The sequence below is a fragment of the Carya illinoinensis genome, chromosome 8 (genome assembly GCF_018687715.1).
Source record: "Carya illinoinensis cultivar Pawnee chromosome 8, C.illinoinensisPawnee_v1, whole genome shotgun sequence".
Taxonomy (NCBI): Eukaryota; Viridiplantae; Streptophyta; class Magnoliopsida; order Fagales; family Juglandaceae; genus Carya; species Carya illinoinensis.
The window spans coordinates 7,881,853-7,900,004 of NC_056759.1; the positions used below are offsets into that span (position 1 = coordinate 7,881,853).

The following is an 18,152-nucleotide window of genomic DNA, read 5'->3' on the forward strand; positions in this document are numbered from 1 at the left end:
TTATATATATATATATATATATATTGTGCCTTAACTTCCAAATAAAAACAGAAATTTTATTTGGAAAAAAACAGGGGTCCATTGAAATGAGATCTTCTTGCCTCATACTGCTTAATGGTGGTACTTGACTTATTTTTGTAAGTGTCATAACCCTCCATTTTTGTCTTCAATTACATGGATCATGTGTGGATTTGTTCATCCCACTTATCTATACTTAATGGCACCAATCGATCGTTTGATCTCATGTCAACTCAATTTGTAAGCAGGTAATTTTAATAAAACATCTAGTATAACTGCTTTTAATTTCTTTATTTTTAAAGCAAAACATTTATTATTTGTGAACTCCATATAGAGATGGTTAATTTGTTAAATCTGTTAATTTAAAATCGTGGATGTGAATGATAGCTTCAATGGATTGGTGCAACTTTCTTGCTTGACTCATTCAATGTCTAATTTGTTCAAGGAAAATGCACAAAGAAACAAACAACAAACTGTAGAATTACTGCTCTATTCTAAAAGCTTATGTGCCCTGTTTTTTATTTTAAATGTTAACTGGTTTGTCAATTATCATTTCTTGTAATTAGCATTTGAAGCTTGCTTAAATTACAAGGTAATATAGGAATTATAGAAGATCTCTTGAGTGGGTCTTTGATGCAAGTGGTCATATCTGACTTTTTATTTTGGATTTGTAGATCAATTTGGACGTTCAAATATCTTAATTTTTGAATTAAATTGATATATTTAGTTTTGATGAAAGTGTATTGGTCTTTAGATACTGATCACTGTTTTGATGTAGAAATAGCTTTAGGTATTTAGGTATTTCGGGAATTCCCAAAGCTTTTTGAAAATTTCAAGAACAATACTAAATTATCATATATAGTTATAATAAAAAAGAGACAAATTTAGCACTAGAAAATGAAAAAGTACTAATCAAAACTAGATAGATTGCAAAGAAGGAAACATGTTATCTATGACCCCAACAAATACCCCAAACAAGTTAATAGAGAGTAATAATCTCAGGACCAAACAACTATAAAAAACCAACTCCGCATTTCTAGGCCAACATATATTTGCTGTAAGTTTAAGCATACTGTACGATCTTGTCTAGTTCAACGTAAATACTATTTGAATAATGTAAGATTACTGGCTAGCTTGGACATAACCAGCAAGCTAGCTAGCTTTGGACATAACCAGCAAAATATTGGACAGCAAAATCTAATGCCCGGTTGTGGTGCCTAAATTATCAGTACTTTTGTTTGCTGTCCAATATTGGACAGCAAGCTTGCTAGCTAACTAGACTAACTAGCAAAAGCTTACTGATACATAGACTAACTAGCAAGCTAGCTAGGTTGCTGTCCAATTTCTTCTCGCATGATTCAATTTCGACTAGGACAATCTTCTTTCAGCAATTTTTATTTCCAGCTATTGACTCAATATTGACAGATAATCCAGGCAATGTTTATACTATCTTTTGTGGACTATTTTTGTTGTATCATAGCTCTATATTCTTAGAATGGTCTGATTATATAAATGCTGTGTATATATCCTATATGAACCAGTGACCTAGGATGAGGCATGTAAAGACTTGAGTTATGTGAATGGACCGGTGAATATGAGTGTGAAGTATGTGATTAAAAGAATTACAATCATATTGAGATGAGGATCACTATCTCATATTTGTGTGTTGATGATAGACTTAAATGAAGTCCCAAATATTATTATTTTCATATTGGTCATTTCTTTTGGTCATGGTATATTATAGAAGACTATACCCGCGTAGCGTAAAATGTTAGAGAAAGCGCTGGTCATGATTTTAACATGTGACATATATATCTGATAGAAGGACTTCTCTATTGGAATGTTCTATAGACAGATCTGTCCAGCGTAACAATCCTCTGTCGTGGCATGTCTTATGTGATGTACATATAACTTATGCCTGAATTATCTGCTAAAAATATGTTTTTGGCATGTTTGATTTGAGGCAAAATTGGAATTAGTGACGTGTAAATAGACTTAAATGATGAGTGTTTGAAACCATTAATTTATTTGTTCTTATATTGTTTAATTAATCACTTTTACCTACCTAGCTTAATTATTTCATTGATTTACTTAAGGTTTCATTCATAACCCGTAATCGATTGACACAGAAAAATGGACAAGAATTGGATGCACGTGCCAAATAGGTTTACCTCACGTGAATACGGTGAAGGGATTAACACTCTCCTCACCATGGCAAAGACCCATGCACCTGGACAAACTACCATAAGGTGTCCATGTCGGAGATGCCGTAATAACCTATTCCTACCATTCAATGAAGTTGAAGATCATCTATTCACGATAGGTATTGATCCTACTTATACACATTGGATATTCCATGGGGAGTGTGATAGTTGGAGTGTCCATGAGTCAGACAGTGATGACGATAGTGCTAATGAATCTCATAATTTTATTGATGATATGGATGAGATGATAGAGGACACCCGGGCTGCAACATTCTTTGACCATGCGTATGGTGAACATGCTAGTACTTCAGAGCCCACCATGGGGGAATCACAATCGAAAACTTTTGACCAATTGTTTGATGATGCGAGACGTCCACTTTATCCAAGTTGCAAGAAGTTCTCTAAGCTTTCATTTATAGTCAAGTTGCTCCATATCAAAACTGTTGGTGGGTGGACTATCAAGTCATTTAACATGGTTTTACAATTGTTAAAGGCTGCTTTTCCAGATATTCATATACCTAACTCATACCATGAGGCTCGACACTTAGAACGTGGTTTGGGTTTTAGTTATGTGAAGATAGACGCTTGCCCGAATGACTGCATGCTATTTTGGAAACACGATGCAGATAAAGAAGTTTGCTCTAAATGTGAGGAGCCAAGGTGGGTGTCAACGACAAGGAAAAAAGGGAAGATTCCTCAAAAGGTATTGCGATACTTTCCTCTGAAACCGAGGTTACAAAAATTGTTTATGTCAAAGAATATAGCAAAGTCCATGAAATGGCATAGAGAAGAACGACTTGATGACCATAGTACTTTAAGGCATCCTGCTGATTCAAAGATGTGGAGACAATTTGATAAAGACCACACTTGGTTCGCCCAAGATGCTCGCAATGTCAGACTAGGGCTAGCCAGTGATGGGTTTAATCCGTTCAATAATATGAGCAAACCTTATAGCATATGGCCAGTCATACTCGTGCCATACAACTTGCCCCCTTGGTTATGCATGAAAGAACCGTACTTAATGTTAACCTTGCTCATTCCTGGCCCCAAAGGACCAGGAAACGACATCGATGTTTATCTACAACCATTAGTGAATGAACTAAAAGAGCTATGGGAGGATGGTGTAGATAGCTATGATGCATCAAAGTCTGAACACTTTCGCTTACATGCTGCACTACTGTGGACTATTAATGATTTCCCTGCATATGCCAACCTTTCTGGGTGGAGCACGAAGGGAAAATTGGCTTGCCCATTATGCAATGAGGACACAGATTCCATGTGGTTGAAACACGGTAGGAAACACTGCTACATGGGTCATCGTCGCTTCTTGCCGTCTGCTCACCCTTGGAGAAAGAAAAAGGCTGCATTCAATGGAAAGGATGATCATCGCTTGCCTCCTCCAGAGCTCACTGCTTCTTTTGTCCTTCAGCAACTATTGCAGCTTAGTAATGTGGAATTTGGCAAAACAAGTAATCGAAAGCGAAAACGTACACCTGCTGAACTAAATTGGACTAAAAAAAGTATATTCTTCGAACTGCCTTATTGGTCAACGTTGCCTTTACGACACAATCTCGACGTCATGCACATTGAAAAAAACATTTGCGACAATGTGTTAGGAACGTTGATGGATATTCAAGGTAAAAATAAAGACACTGTTAATGCACGTAAGGACTTGGAAGAACTTGGGTTAAGAAAGGAATTACATCTACAACCTACAACTAGTGGGTACTCCATGGTGCTTGGCTCATACACCCTGGATTTAGATCAGAGGAGACATTTCTGTGCATGGCTCGCAGCTGTTAAATTTCCAGATGGTTTTGCCTCGAACATTTCTAAATGTGTTTCAGTTGGTGATGGAAAGATTTCAGGCATGAAAAGTCATGACTGTCACGTCTTTATGCAAAGACTACTTCCAGTTGCAATTGGTGGGTTTCTCCAACCTAATATACGACTTGCATTGACTGAGTTAAGTTCCTTCTTCAAGGCATTGTGCGCACGAACGTTGACATTGGAAGTATTGAAGCAACTACAATACGACATTGCAATCATCCTCTGCAAGCTTGAGATGATTTTCCCTCCAGGCTTCTTTGATATAATGGTGCACCTCGCTATCCATTTACCCCGTGAGGCTTTTCTTGCGGGACCAGTTCAATATAGGTGGATGTATCCTTTTGAGCGATATTTGGGAAAATTCAAGCGTTATGTTAGAAATAAGGCTCGTCCGGAAGGCTCAATTGCTGAAGCTTATGTTCATGTTGAATGCTTGACCTTCTGCTCCTTGTATATCCATGATGTCGAGACCATATATAATCGGGAGGAACGAAACAGGGATATAGATAAAGATACTGAAGGTGGAAATGACTTCTCTATTTTCTCACAAAAGATACGTCCTCTGGGCTCCCCTACCTCTAATCGATTGGATGAGGCTCTACTCGCAAAGGCAAGGTGGTACGTGCTCAATAATTGTGCAGAGATTAGTCAGTATATCGAGTAAGTACTGGGTTTTTTATTTAAAATACATCTACTTGATAATATAATTGAACTTGATTATGGTCGGACCAACCTAATATTTGTGTTTTGGTTTCCTAGTGAGCACTATACGAAGATCAAAGATGCTTCTCTAGCTAATGTAGAGCGTAGACATCAAAACGAATTCTCAAATTGGTTTCGCACCCGTGTAGGTTTCTTTGAATAATTAAGGTTGTGTTAGTACTTTGAATTAAATTTGTAATTCTTATGAGTACCTTTTATGGCTAACTGGACAGATTCAAGACCTCCGTTCAGCAAATCGTGAAAACGTGTCTGATGACATATATGCACTTGCTTGTGGACCAGACCCATGGGTTGCTTCATTTTCTGCTTGCATCATGAATGGGACCAGATTTCACACACTGCGTCGTGGAGAATATCGCCGAACCCAGAATAGTGGAGTGGTTGTTAAAGGGGAACATAACTCAAAGCCCATTGATTTCTACGGTGTTTTGAATGATATATTGCAATTACGCTATATGGGTTGGCGTCATGTATATCTGTTTAGATGTGAATGGTTTGATGTAGGTGATATGAGAAGAGGAATAGTAGTTGGGGAGCACATAACTAGTGTCAACACTTCTCGAAAATGGTATAGGGATGAGCCATTCGCCCTTGCCTGCCAAGTATGCCAAGTGTTTTACCTTAAAGACAATAGTAAACGTGGTAATTGGTCCGTTGTACAAAGGGTAAACAATAGGAATATGTATGATGTTCCAACTATACCATTGGAAAATGATGATGATGAGAATGATGATCAGAATCTGGATATTGCTGCTTTCCAAGAGAACGAACCCTCATATGTTGAAGTAGAACCTGAATATGATGATAATGGGATGACCGCTCCCTTGCATAGGTCTGACATACAACCAGTCCATGTTGCTTCTGATATAACATTGAATGATCCATTGTCCCTTCCCGATCATGAAGACTTTATTGATGACGGTATAGAGAGAAGCGATGATGACGACACTAGTAGCAGTGAAGCTCTTGAATCTAATTTTGGGACCTCATCTGAGGATGGTATGGATTCATTTTGCCATCAGTTTAAGTCGGCCCCCTCTCATTACCATTTAATTCATTTTGTCTAAAATAGGACCCAAGGAGTTAAACTTGGACCTATATATTCTACTTCCTTTAACCTTCCATTGTTTTTTTCCAATTAATAGGTGACTGAGCATAGCTCATGTGCTGTTCGAGTAGTTACATATTTCCAAAGGCATGGTATCTCTCTTCGCTCCTAATTGCCGATTATATACATCATGGTTCCAATTGTTGTATTCATGCTTGTTGAGAACTTACCTGTGGATATGTATATAGCTAATGTTGTCCTGTTGAATATTACTGCATGTGTAGCCAGAATGTTGTTTGGAATTGCAAAGAACAAATGTGATAGAAATTGTTTAATATGAGTTAATAATTTGTTTAGTAAAAAATAGAGTACCCAACATTGGAATGCCAAAGAAATTGCTTTACTTTCACTCTTGTTCCTGATTTATTGAAGGAATAAATTACAATTAACACTTACGGGCTGGGGGTGTTGCTTTTCTTGATAAATACTTGTGGGCCCAGGGTCGAGTACTCATGAATGATGTGTTGTTGTTTTATTGGTTTTACAGTTTTCAGACTCTGTAAAGATGATATATATTGTGCTGATTCTTTCTACTCTATAAATAGAAAATGTAAAAGGTTTGCTATTTATGTAAAATAGCAAGGTGAGTAACATCATGCTGTTTTTACAGGTGTTATCCTTCATGTGGCCTAAGTGGGAAATGGTATGAATCGATTGCTGAAACTCGCTTCCAGCAAGGTCAACCACAAATTTGTAGTTACATATTTTCACTTCTTGTAGTTGGCTTCACAGTAATGACGTGAGAGCTCAAGGAACTATTGTTGTACTGGGGAGGCTTTATTGTGTTTCCTAGTGTTGTAAACTGCTTGTACGATGAATAAAGGGGTTAATATTAATGTTGAATGCTTCAAATTAGTTAAATATATTGTACTCATGTAGGCAATGGTCTGATTCGAGTACTAGCCAGGATTTTGAACTTCCTTATGGTTCATGAATTATGTATATATGGATTATGCAGGGATGTATTATTACTAAACAGTTTTTATCTCATTTGTATGTGTATATGGAAGTCATGTTATGTTTCTGGATTTAAGGTGAGATGGTGGCAGAGGTTGATCATGTAATTATCATCTGGGTCCGTAATTTAAAGGCCATGACAAATACATGTACCCACAATACAGTACACCTACAGAAAAATGCAACGATTTTTGGCATGATAATTACTACTGGTGATCAAAGATGACAGTAATGACGTGATCTGCTATGTGTGATCACTACTCAGTTGATACAATATTCCTTCAACTACTGTGTGAGATAGTATTAAGTGGGATAGTCTTTGAAATATAACTGTAACATACATGAGTAGTTGAAGAATTGACTATATATGTTAATTAATTAGTTGCAGCCATATATGGTATGTAATTGATGTCCAGATTATGTCTATAAATAGAGGCATTTTAATAATCAATTAAGTGGTGTTTTGAAGAAGAGAATAGTCATATATATCACCATGGCATATTTGAGGAAATATTGAAAGTGTTTTTCTATTATTTTCATGGGTATAATCATTCTTTGAGGTGCACAACAAGTGACCTATAATCCACACCATCCAACATGCCTTTCGTGATCAACTACCATTTTGGTATGTCCTATATATTCTTCTAGAATTTATATTAATACTAATGATTTATCTGCATTTGTAATTTAATTATATAATATATATAAGTGGTCGGATGTTGAGAAACTTTTAGTCGCTGCTCGTATATAGAATAATGATATATTTAGAAATTTGCAGATATTGATAGTTCTTTAGAGCATCCTTCAATGGATTATCTTAAGCTAAAAGACACTTGATAAATGTAACATGAATTTTAAACGTTGACTATTCCATTCACATAAGTTCCTATATTGAATATCTATCAACCACAAAATATTTACTTGTAAAATAATATACGATAAATTCCACTTTGATTATATCATTCAAATCCTTATTTTGGATTATCTATTTATTCATTATATAGTAATAAAACAGTTACACTTTATAATATGCATAAATTTATAGAATGATAAATATCCTAAAAAAATTATTTATGACAACCTGACGGAGATATATGTACTACCTACGCCTAAAAAGTATTATATAATTTTAATAATACTAATGATTATCATGATTGTCCAGCCAATACAACATCAAAGCTCTATTGTTAGAAAATTGTTAGCAAATACACGTGTGATGATATAGATTATCCAATAGATTATTTTAATATAAAGTATGTACATTTATTATATGGAGATACTGAATAATAAATTTTCTTATATTCATACTATCTGATATATTTTACATACATCTCATATTGTGCATGTTATCATTCAGACATGTCTTCCCCACATAACTTGTAAATACAGAGGCTCAACATCACTGCTACTTAGTACAGAAGCTGCTGGCCAGCAAATCATGGCTAACTGCGATTGATGGATGTCGATTTATCTCACCTACTACTGGTACTGGGTCTACTAACTAGAGCCAGGTCGAAGCGCGGGAGATGAGTACAACAACAAGCGGGAAAGCAAATTTTCATTAGCTATACGAGGATCAGTATAGCTATCAAACCAGAGCATATTGGGTATATTTCCTCAAGTTTCTGCTGGGTGCTCCATTTCAATATAGGTGGAGCATAAAGTTGGGTTGCAAAATTCTGCAAGCTTGTACCCTCCATTAATTCTACTTGCATATCTAAGGAGGTACATCACCATTCTGTCCAGCCTCCGTGCTTCATTATCCAGACTCTCTTGCTTTCCATCTTAGGAGTTGTTCTATTTAAGTTGCTTACAGCTTTATCAGGCTGTAGTTGAACGTTTACTTTGTGCATTTCGAGTTGCAATTGCTTCAATCCTTTGGGTCTTTTTACTGTCAACTACAAAACTGTTAGCTGGAGTAGTATACAGTTTACTCATTATATATGCTTACTTGCTTCTCTTTTCTTGACTTCTCATGAGTACCATATATAGTGCCTCCGCAATGAGTCACACGCATAGAGGGAGAGGAGTGTTGCAGCCCATTGGACGAAACCCACATCCAGAACCAGCAGGTTGGACTTTGAGAGACGAAGCTGAAGTGGACTCTGATGATTCCACTCAACCCCCAGATGAGTTACATCCATCATTTTTGCATCCATCTACTACTCCTGCAGAGGTGAATACAGAAGTGAATACAACAGGCAATGGTAAGTATATTGGACATATATTTATTAAGGGATTAATAAATAATACACAACAGAGAAGTATAATATTAACTGATTTATTTTTAACTGCTAACTGTATGTGTTGCTGGTATAGTACCAAACACTAGTAAACGTGGAAGAGGTGTAGCCAAAGGTACAGAGTTTGAGAGGATGCGAAAGTATGGCAAGATACCACTTGAAATCAAAGATGGGAAGACAGGTCCATCATGTAACAATAGGACAGTATACACAACTCGAGTGACATGGATCATTAAGCACTATGCAGAAATGAGGCATGTTAGCTGGAGTGTTGTCGATGCAAAGGAGAAAGAGGAGCTGTTTGAACGTGTTCGAGTATGGCTCTGATATACTTTTTACTGTCATATGCTCTGTTTTTAGTAATACCTTTAGATAATTAGAATTTTCCCATGAAACGGAAGAGAGGCAAAATTGCCAAAATGCTATATGTCTGGGTGAATCTGTCCTCCTCCAGAGTTTTCCTGCTTATTATAACTTATATATCTATAATCTAAACTTTAAAAAGAGGAATTGAAAATAAATGAAGCTTGACTCATTATTGATAGGTTGTCAATAATGAAGCTTGGTGTATGAGTTAAAAAAGTGAATGGGTTATTTGAGTTTTTGGAAGATACTTAGAGAAAATATTGGTCTGCTGGTTTATGATTTATTCAGACAATTGTGCAAATAGTCTCCCAAAAAGTAATATTAATGGGTTATTAATTCAATGACATTAATAGGCTGATTTTGTCCTCGATTGGACAAAAAAAAATCATCAGCGGACTGTCACAAGTCAGCTATCCCGTGCATATAATGCATTTCATTACAAGCTACACCGGAAATACTTGAGTTATGCAACACATGCAGAGGCACTAGCTAATGGAGGTGGGTTGGTAGAGCAGCCAGTCTGGGAGTGGTTATGCAATCGATGGGGGAGTGATTCATTCAAGGTAAGACACCATATATTCATCAAGAAATTCATGTCATTGGGTTCAATATATGTGGCAAGTTGCGAAAATAACGTGTTCGAGTAGGCATTTCATTAAATGAAAAGCTACACTAAAGTACTTTGTGGCATGTACTTACAAATCATGTTTCATTGTAAGACAAAATATCCAAGCTATGATAATGAAAATGATGTATATATATCCTTTTTTTTTTATTTCCTCGATTGTAGGGACGTGGATAATGGTAAATATATCACTGCTACATGTTTGTTTACTTGGATTTTGGTTCAAGGATATGAAAGACTTATCATCCTCATGTGCAAGATAACTTCATAAATTTAAGAAAAATGATTCCTTCATGCTAAGCAAGTAATAAGAACTGTATTGAACTCCTATGGACAGGCCCCTTCGTTGGTTTCTTATGGGAAAGATGGAAGCTAACATAGACTAGTGAGTTGTATGCAAGCTGTGCACAATACATCAGATTCTATTGTTCATGTTTGGCATGTGATCAATTCTGTTTCTAGAAATGTTATAAGTTACTTTATTGTGTTTCCCAAAACAACATAACTATCTTAAATTCAACCTTTTTCCTATTGGCATGCATTCATAACAACTCAAGCAAAGAGGAAATTTATGTATTGTTGCAGAAAATGTCCAGTCAAAACAAAGAAAATAGGAGTAAACAAATGGTCAACCACACAAGCGGAAGGACATCATTTGTTGTACTAATGGAGAGGAAGGTATTGCAATAATTTTAATATCCTATATGTTGTGGCTCAAAGATGTGGGTCAATATTTTGAATACTATACTAATTCCAGGGTGTTTTTATGTTCAAGTAGAAAGACAAGAATTTGATTGATTTCTACAAAGATGTGCATTGGTCAAGCAAAAAAGGCAGATTTATCACACCAACTACAGAAGACAATTATGTGAGCATATATCATATATTTAAGCAACTACCTGCACTAGTATTATCACACCAACTGCACAACAGAATATATTTGCACATAAGCACTTGTGTAACCTTATAAGTTAAGTTGTTAGTGAAATGATGGTAATGGTGGATCTGATTCAATTAACAGAATCAAATGGTTGAAAAGATGAATGCGAAAGAACCCGATGCTCGCACGGATGACACTGCAGCAACCATATTTAGGGAGGTTTTGGGACATAGACCAGGATATTCCAGAGGGCTGGGCCATTCTGTGATGCCAGAATCTCCTAAAGTACCTGGAATACCCAATGAGGAGTATGAACGGCTTGCCAAGGAAAATGAACAAAATAGAAAAAATTCAGAGTATTACCAAAATCGCCTGAAAGAGATTGAAACTGGTCTAATGGCTATGCAGGAGAATATGCGAGAATATGAAACACGTGTAAACATGAGAATGACAGATATGGAGACAGAATTAGAGTCTCAAAGAGAGACTCATGCTGCAGCTCCTTAGGCATCTGCTGCCAGCTAGCAGTACCTACTAATTTTTTTTTTTTTTTTGTCACACTTTTGCTAACCTATTTTGATGAAGTTGTGGTAGGGAGATATTGGTATAGTAGCATTACTTTTGTCTACCATTCTACTCTAGGGAATGTTGTTGGAGAGGATGAAGGAAGTTCATGGAGGTAATGTGGGAACTTGCACAGTTAGAATTTTTTTTTTTCAATATGTTTTCCTGGTTACTTGGCTTTGTGAGTAGTTCATCCCAAAAGTAGTACGTATTTTAAATGTAGTTAGTAAAAGGGAGGGGAACAAGGGTATTTCATTAAATGAATGAAGTAGGAATAGTAAGAATAGGGATATAATTATTTTAGTAAAGGTTTGACAGCTCATTTATACCTTATTCACTGATGATATATATCTCAATATAATCAAAGTGAGCATATATGTTGTTTTAAGTTTCCAATTATTTCATAGAATAAGCATTGTGAGGATAACATGTTATATAATCTCACTTTTATATAGAGAAGCAGCCCCGGAATATTGACTGCATGCGGATAAATTACACTAGTAGGTAGGTAAATTGGCTAGCTTTAAAAGTATACCCTATTGGATACAGATATTTAGTTTAAGTATTTTATGCTTTCATTTACAGCTATGCTTTAATGCAATATTGTCTAGACAAGTGTAACTAAATAATGCCCTTATGTGTGTGCTCTATTAAAATAGTTTGATATATTTAGCTTGAGCAGATTGTGTAAATTAAACCACACTTTAACTAAAATTACTGTGATTATACACAAGATTTTTTGTATAGGCAAGGCATGGAGACAGTTGGAATTTCAGTGAAGGTGGTAGAAAAGAGGTTGGTCATGGCCCTACCAACATCAGGTAAATATGAACTCATGATTATCAAATTATCTCATCATCGCAGCCCCTAATATGGATTAGGAAAAGGCCATTAATTAGCTAGCTTGTATATAAATGACATGCAGACCCTTCATTAACTTATACTCAACATAACTGAACCACAAATAAATCCCAGCTATTGACCAATTTCATCTATTCAATGAGCTAACTTTAGTTTAGACTGTGTTGGGCTGAAGGAATAAAAATTACATTTTTTATGATGTTTGGCCATTGCAAGAAAGGATGATGCATGGTATGAGGATGACCGTAACTTATTCTAGGTTGCTGGTTATATGGAATTGGATACATGCATGATTATATGGTCTTTTTTGTTTTATAGATTTTAAATTTTTTTTTAATGCCTGCAGGATTAGATGGTCTGATTCCATGACATTGATGTGTTTTGTAACAGGTCAATTCACCTTCCAAGGGCAAAGATGATTTTTGGGATATGCTAGCCAATACCCCAAACGACTTCTAAGTGTAGTAATTAGCATGTGGAGTATATGTACATGTAGATGTAGAGTTAGTAGGACTGCTGGCATGTTGACATAGCAACTATGGATGCATTGTTTTAGTACTGCTAAAGTAAGTTATGAAATGTAAACCTTTGAAAGAGTATTTTCTAGCTGATAAGATGATCATCTCATCAGGTAGAAACTGCCCTCCAGTTTCTTTTATATATATATATAACATACTCATGTCTACTGGCTAATTTCTTTTATAGCATGCTGGTATGTTCAATGTGCTAGTTGGACATATTGATGATCAGGGTTAATTTGCCATGTTTTAAAATCAGATGCAGCTTTTGGAAATCATTATTTCAATATATCCTTGCATCTGGTTCAATGAACAGGGTAAAATTGATCAGCTAGGATGTATCATATAGTGACAAGCATTGAAAATCTGAGAATATAATATATGTCTGTGTCATGATCATTATGAATGTTCAAGTAGTTACCATATCATCTCAGACCCAATATTAATTGGAGATAAAAAATAAAGAACAACATGCTCAAATTACCGTACCTTGAATGTTTATGGTGCCAAGAAAAGAAAAAGTAATCCATCCAGCTAGAAATAATGCTCAAACTGTCAAACACCAATACCTTGAATGTCATATGCAAAACAGAACGCAAGATTGGGAGCTCTTTGTACCATTTTTTCCACATTTTGTCATCATGTAATTTGGGGATTTTTATAAAATTTATGAAATTTACTGAATTTTCAAACCCAAATTTGTAGAATTCATGCAAGCAATTAATGGCTATGGGACGTAATACTATTACCTGGTAAAATCATAGTAAAAACCCCATTAATACAGAAAACTGTAGTAAAAGATCATACCTGGGAGCCATTAGAATCGGCGTTTGGGTCAAATGCCATAAATTTGGTTTGTGTCCTTCCCAGCGTTTCTTCGGCAGCCAATTACATCGCAGTTAAATTTCCCGACAGTTTTGTGAAGTGCCGAGATGAAGGTTCTCCAAAACGACGAACTGCAGATCGCAGGATGCATTCTCTCTTCGCGGCGAGGTGCAGATCGCAGAAGTTCTTCTCTCTTTGCGGCGAGAAGACCAGGTTGATGGAGAGTAATAACGGCGTCCAAGTTTATGGCTTTCTCGGCGTGTGAATCGCCGGAGATTCAAGGCACATGCGGCAGTTCCCTTTTCGGCGAAAACTAGAGCACATGTCAGGGTAAAATCGCGGGGGTCTGTCTGCGATGGAAAAAACGTGGATAAAGGGTATTTTCGACAATTTGCTCATCTATTACGGCAGTTTTATGGCGCGGTAAAAACCATACCCGGTTGTAGTGCTTCTGGAGTCCAACATGAAGATAGAATCAATAAAGCAAGAGAATAGGAATTTAAAATTCTTACTTAAATATTCTTTTCGATTGCCCACCGCTTTAGATAGTGATGCCATGCAGATTCTTGAAAAACAAGAGCATTTGAAGAATGAGGCAAAGTGCCTTAAATTTCTGTAATTCTTGTTTCAAGATAATAAAATAATATTTCACAAATATTCATATTTGTGTTTCTATCTTTTGGTAGATATTCTGTGTGCTCCCTTTTATTTCTTCTTTAATAATGCACACTTCATATCAAACCCATAATATGAATCTGAAATACTAATTGTATTAAAAGATGGTATTTTGTGACTAATAACATCATCCATCTTCCCCTTGAAGCTGCAAGGGTTTCATATTTATATTTCAAATATGTGCAGTTTTCATGAGCTCTTCTGGAGCCTCAATGACATTTAAATCATATATATAAACTGTAATAATAGCTTGTTTTCAGGTCCATATTTATCACATTTTACTTAGTGATATCAATTCTGCAGGAATTGAGAAACTGACTCGTGATTTATATATCACATTTTATTTCCTTTCTATAAATACCCACTGACGTTCAACAAGCATCACCTCTTTAGGTGTTTGGACTATAAGTCCCGATGCATCATATTTTACTAGTGAATCAATTCTGCAGGAATTGTTTATTTCAAATTTGGCCAATATTTTACGTCGTATTCTTCGACGATTCTTGATTCACTTTCATCATTACTTCTGGTAATGTCAATTGCTATCTCATATGGAAATACATTGTCGACAACGATTTTATTTCTATCTATAATTTCTCCATTATTCATGAAATGTAACGAGATCTCGTTATTTTCAGGTACCTGTCCCTCTTCAAGGGAAGACATTTTCATGAAAAACCTCTTCAGGAGACACTCTTCAAGAGTTTATATAGGAGAATTTTATACAGAGAATTTGGATGTACTTTATTGCTTGTTTTGTGGGTATGGCCTCTTCAGGAGCACCAAATTATTTGTGTCTTTCTCCTTTGAGATACTCTATCTTTTGTATCGATAAGTCTCACATGTCTTTATACATGTCTTTAAACTGCTGAATTTCTTAATTGTCCTACAGGGACTTCAATCCTCGCTGGGATTTTAGCAGGTAGAATATGAGACATTTTTATCTTATTGTATCCAAAATTTAATTATCATCTGAACTTCTGGTTCACATATGATAATCAAAATAACGTCGAATAATTTCATCTTATTTGCTTCAAGCAAATTTTTCTTTCCACTTCTGGTGGTAAGACTTTATAGTAAAAGAATCTTCCGGTTCTTTTATGGACGTCCATATGAAAATCATTCGACTTATCGTGATTCATTTTGGATGATCAAGATAACTATAAAAAGATACAAATATTTTGAATCATATCACCTTTTTGATGCATCATAATATTTGATTCAATAATTTGTATAATATCATCTCAAAGATAAAACTTACAACTTCTCCAATACGAGCTTCTGGCCCGAAAAGATATTCATTATCACGTTCAATCTCTTAGTTTTTTTTAAATGAAACGCATCATTCTTTTCACTTCAAGGAATATAATGATATAAATTCATTATCATTCACTTCAGGAAATGATATAGATCTAGTAAGACGTGACTAATGATTTTTATCAAAAGCTCATTATTTTGCTCAGTCACTGAAAGACCAGATATAAATTTAGAATATATTGCGAACGTTTGCATTTCATATTGCTACTTCAGGAGCATACTCGATATTGCTACTCCAGGAGCACATTCGAGACGTTCATTCAAATATATATTCTTTCCACAATTTCAATTATGCAACTTCAGGTGCATAAATCATAATGAGCTTTTAGGGCGATCCTTCAGGGATGCTCCATTTCCATTCCAAGATGAATCTTATCATCAATAATTCATGATAAGTATAAATAAATAAAACTTGTATATAAACTATGTGAATAAACATAAAATTTATCAAGTAATAATAATGAATATAATCATTAATATTCACCTCAGCAATTGTAAATACTATATTAAAAACTTACTTGAAGTTGACGATTACTAACTTCATAATTTGTTTTCAACAGAATCTCTTGCAACTGTCTCTAAAAGACTTTATCATGTGAAAGCTTTTTGCGTGTGTTATCAACTCCACCTTTTACTCAAAAGCTTTCACGAAAAGTCTAACTTATTCAGTGCCTCAATAATCATATCTTGAAATAGAAGGCTATTAATGTGATAAAAAAATCACGATAGATTCTGTCAGAAAACAAAAATAAGTAAGTTTCATGTAATGGTGTATAAAGTAAAGCTTCTTTTTCAAACTTTCACGTTTTCTTTAGTGACTTTGTCGCATAAAGCCAAAATGATAAAGGTCCACTCTTGAAAATTGCATGATCTATTGCCAGTAAAGTCAGCCAGTCAAATCTTTGTCTCTTTGTCCCATTGTCACCTTTTGATCATATTTCCTTCTATTGATTAAAGCATGTGCGTCCCTATCCAGCTAGCAAAGTCAAAGTTAGCTGCTGAAATTTGAACAATCAAATAAAAAAAACTTGAAAAGAAAACAAGAAAAACAAGGGCCTGATACAACCAAGAGGAAAACCACTTTTATAGTCTCAAACAGCGATTTTCCTGCAATAAGTTAACTCCAACGCAGAACTATCTTCAAGCCATTCTGTTCCAGATCCGAAGCTGCCGAGAAGACCCATGAAAGAGGAAGCCATGCATCACTTCTCGAGAGCCATCCTGATTGTGGGTCATGGATCTTTAGTAATAATGAAAGAAAATATTTTTCTATATTCTGAAACTAAAGTGGTGTTTGACTGGCAAAAGGGATAATATATATTAAAGAAAAAGGGAAGATCGAAGAGAGCCAGAAGTGGTTTCTGCAAATTGAAGAGGGCTAGAAGTAGTTTTTGCAACTCCAACTCCAGTAAGGACACGGCCTTGCCTCCCGTCTCAGCGATTCCACTCCTTGTGGCTATGCTTCCTCTTGCTTACCAGCTCAGACAGGTCCTTCAACCTGGCTGACATCTGGTCCCTGACTGATTCTGAGTACCAGGCTTTCCTTAAAAGGAAGCTCGATCTTGCTTGCGCTGATCGGCAGCGCTCGGGATGGCGCTGCTCTGGTCCCTAACGTCGATGCCGAAGGTTGAACCCACAATAACCTCCATTTTAATTTCCGGATGGTCCCGATTGAGAATTTCCTGGAGAACTCAGCATGTTGTTGAGGAACATCAAGGAACTGCAGTGGGTGTCTCCACGTTCCAGTCATGGGTCAGAGGCTTAAATGAAAGATATTTACGTGAGCTTGAGGAAGACAGCCGTGAGCTTGGACTAGTTGGTTCTTAGCAGTCTTTAGCGGCGTGAAAAGCTGAACATGGTCTTGAGAGAGATATTTGAGAGAGAGGAAATATGGGCGAGCCCAGAGAACCCTTCTACCGGGTTTCAATCATGAGAGGCCGAGCCATTCACGGCTTAAAACCCAGACCTTGAGCCGCCCGGACGAGGATTTGAACACCTCGCAAAGTGAAAAACGGCAACGCAGCAAAACGGTTCGAACGAGACCAACATGGTGAGAGAAAGATTTGAGGGTAGTGATCTCCGGAAGGAGCTAGAGGTGGAAGAATTTTTTTTTTTTTCTTTTGCATCGTGTTGATAACGTGTTATAAAATCAATAAAAAATGAGAGAGTTTAGGCTTTTAGACAGAGAGAAAACGGGAGAATGAGAGTGTTTCAAGAAATTGAGAGAGAGCGGGAGAGGAGATTCTCTTATTGATCTGTATCTTAAACTTATATATTTCTTAAAGAATTCAACGATATATATAGGCGTACAAAAGGGACTATGCTAGTTCACTATATTAGCACTATGCACTTGACGACTAGATAAATATGATCATACAATTTAAGATAGTTTATAACAGGTCATACAATTTAAGATAGTTTATAACAAAAACATATTT

The 18,152-nt window shown here is 35.9% G+C and overlaps 1 protein-coding gene across 1 annotated transcript; it reads left to right on the plus strand.

The window, feature by feature from the left end:
- The first annotated feature begins 2,151 nt into the window (after positions 1-2,151).
- On the plus strand, positions 2,152-6,817 carry LOC122274358. Its single transcript, XM_043083404.1, has 6 exons — positions 2,152-4,712; positions 4,812-4,899; positions 4,988-5,774; positions 6,371-6,440; positions 6,494-6,622; positions 6,763-6,817. The coding sequence occupies exons 1-6, from the start codon at positions 2,152-2,154 to the stop codon at positions 6,815-6,817; spliced, it is 3,690 nt and encodes a 1,229-aa protein (XP_042939338.1).
- The last annotated feature ends 11,335 nt before the right edge of the window (positions 6,818-18,152 follow it).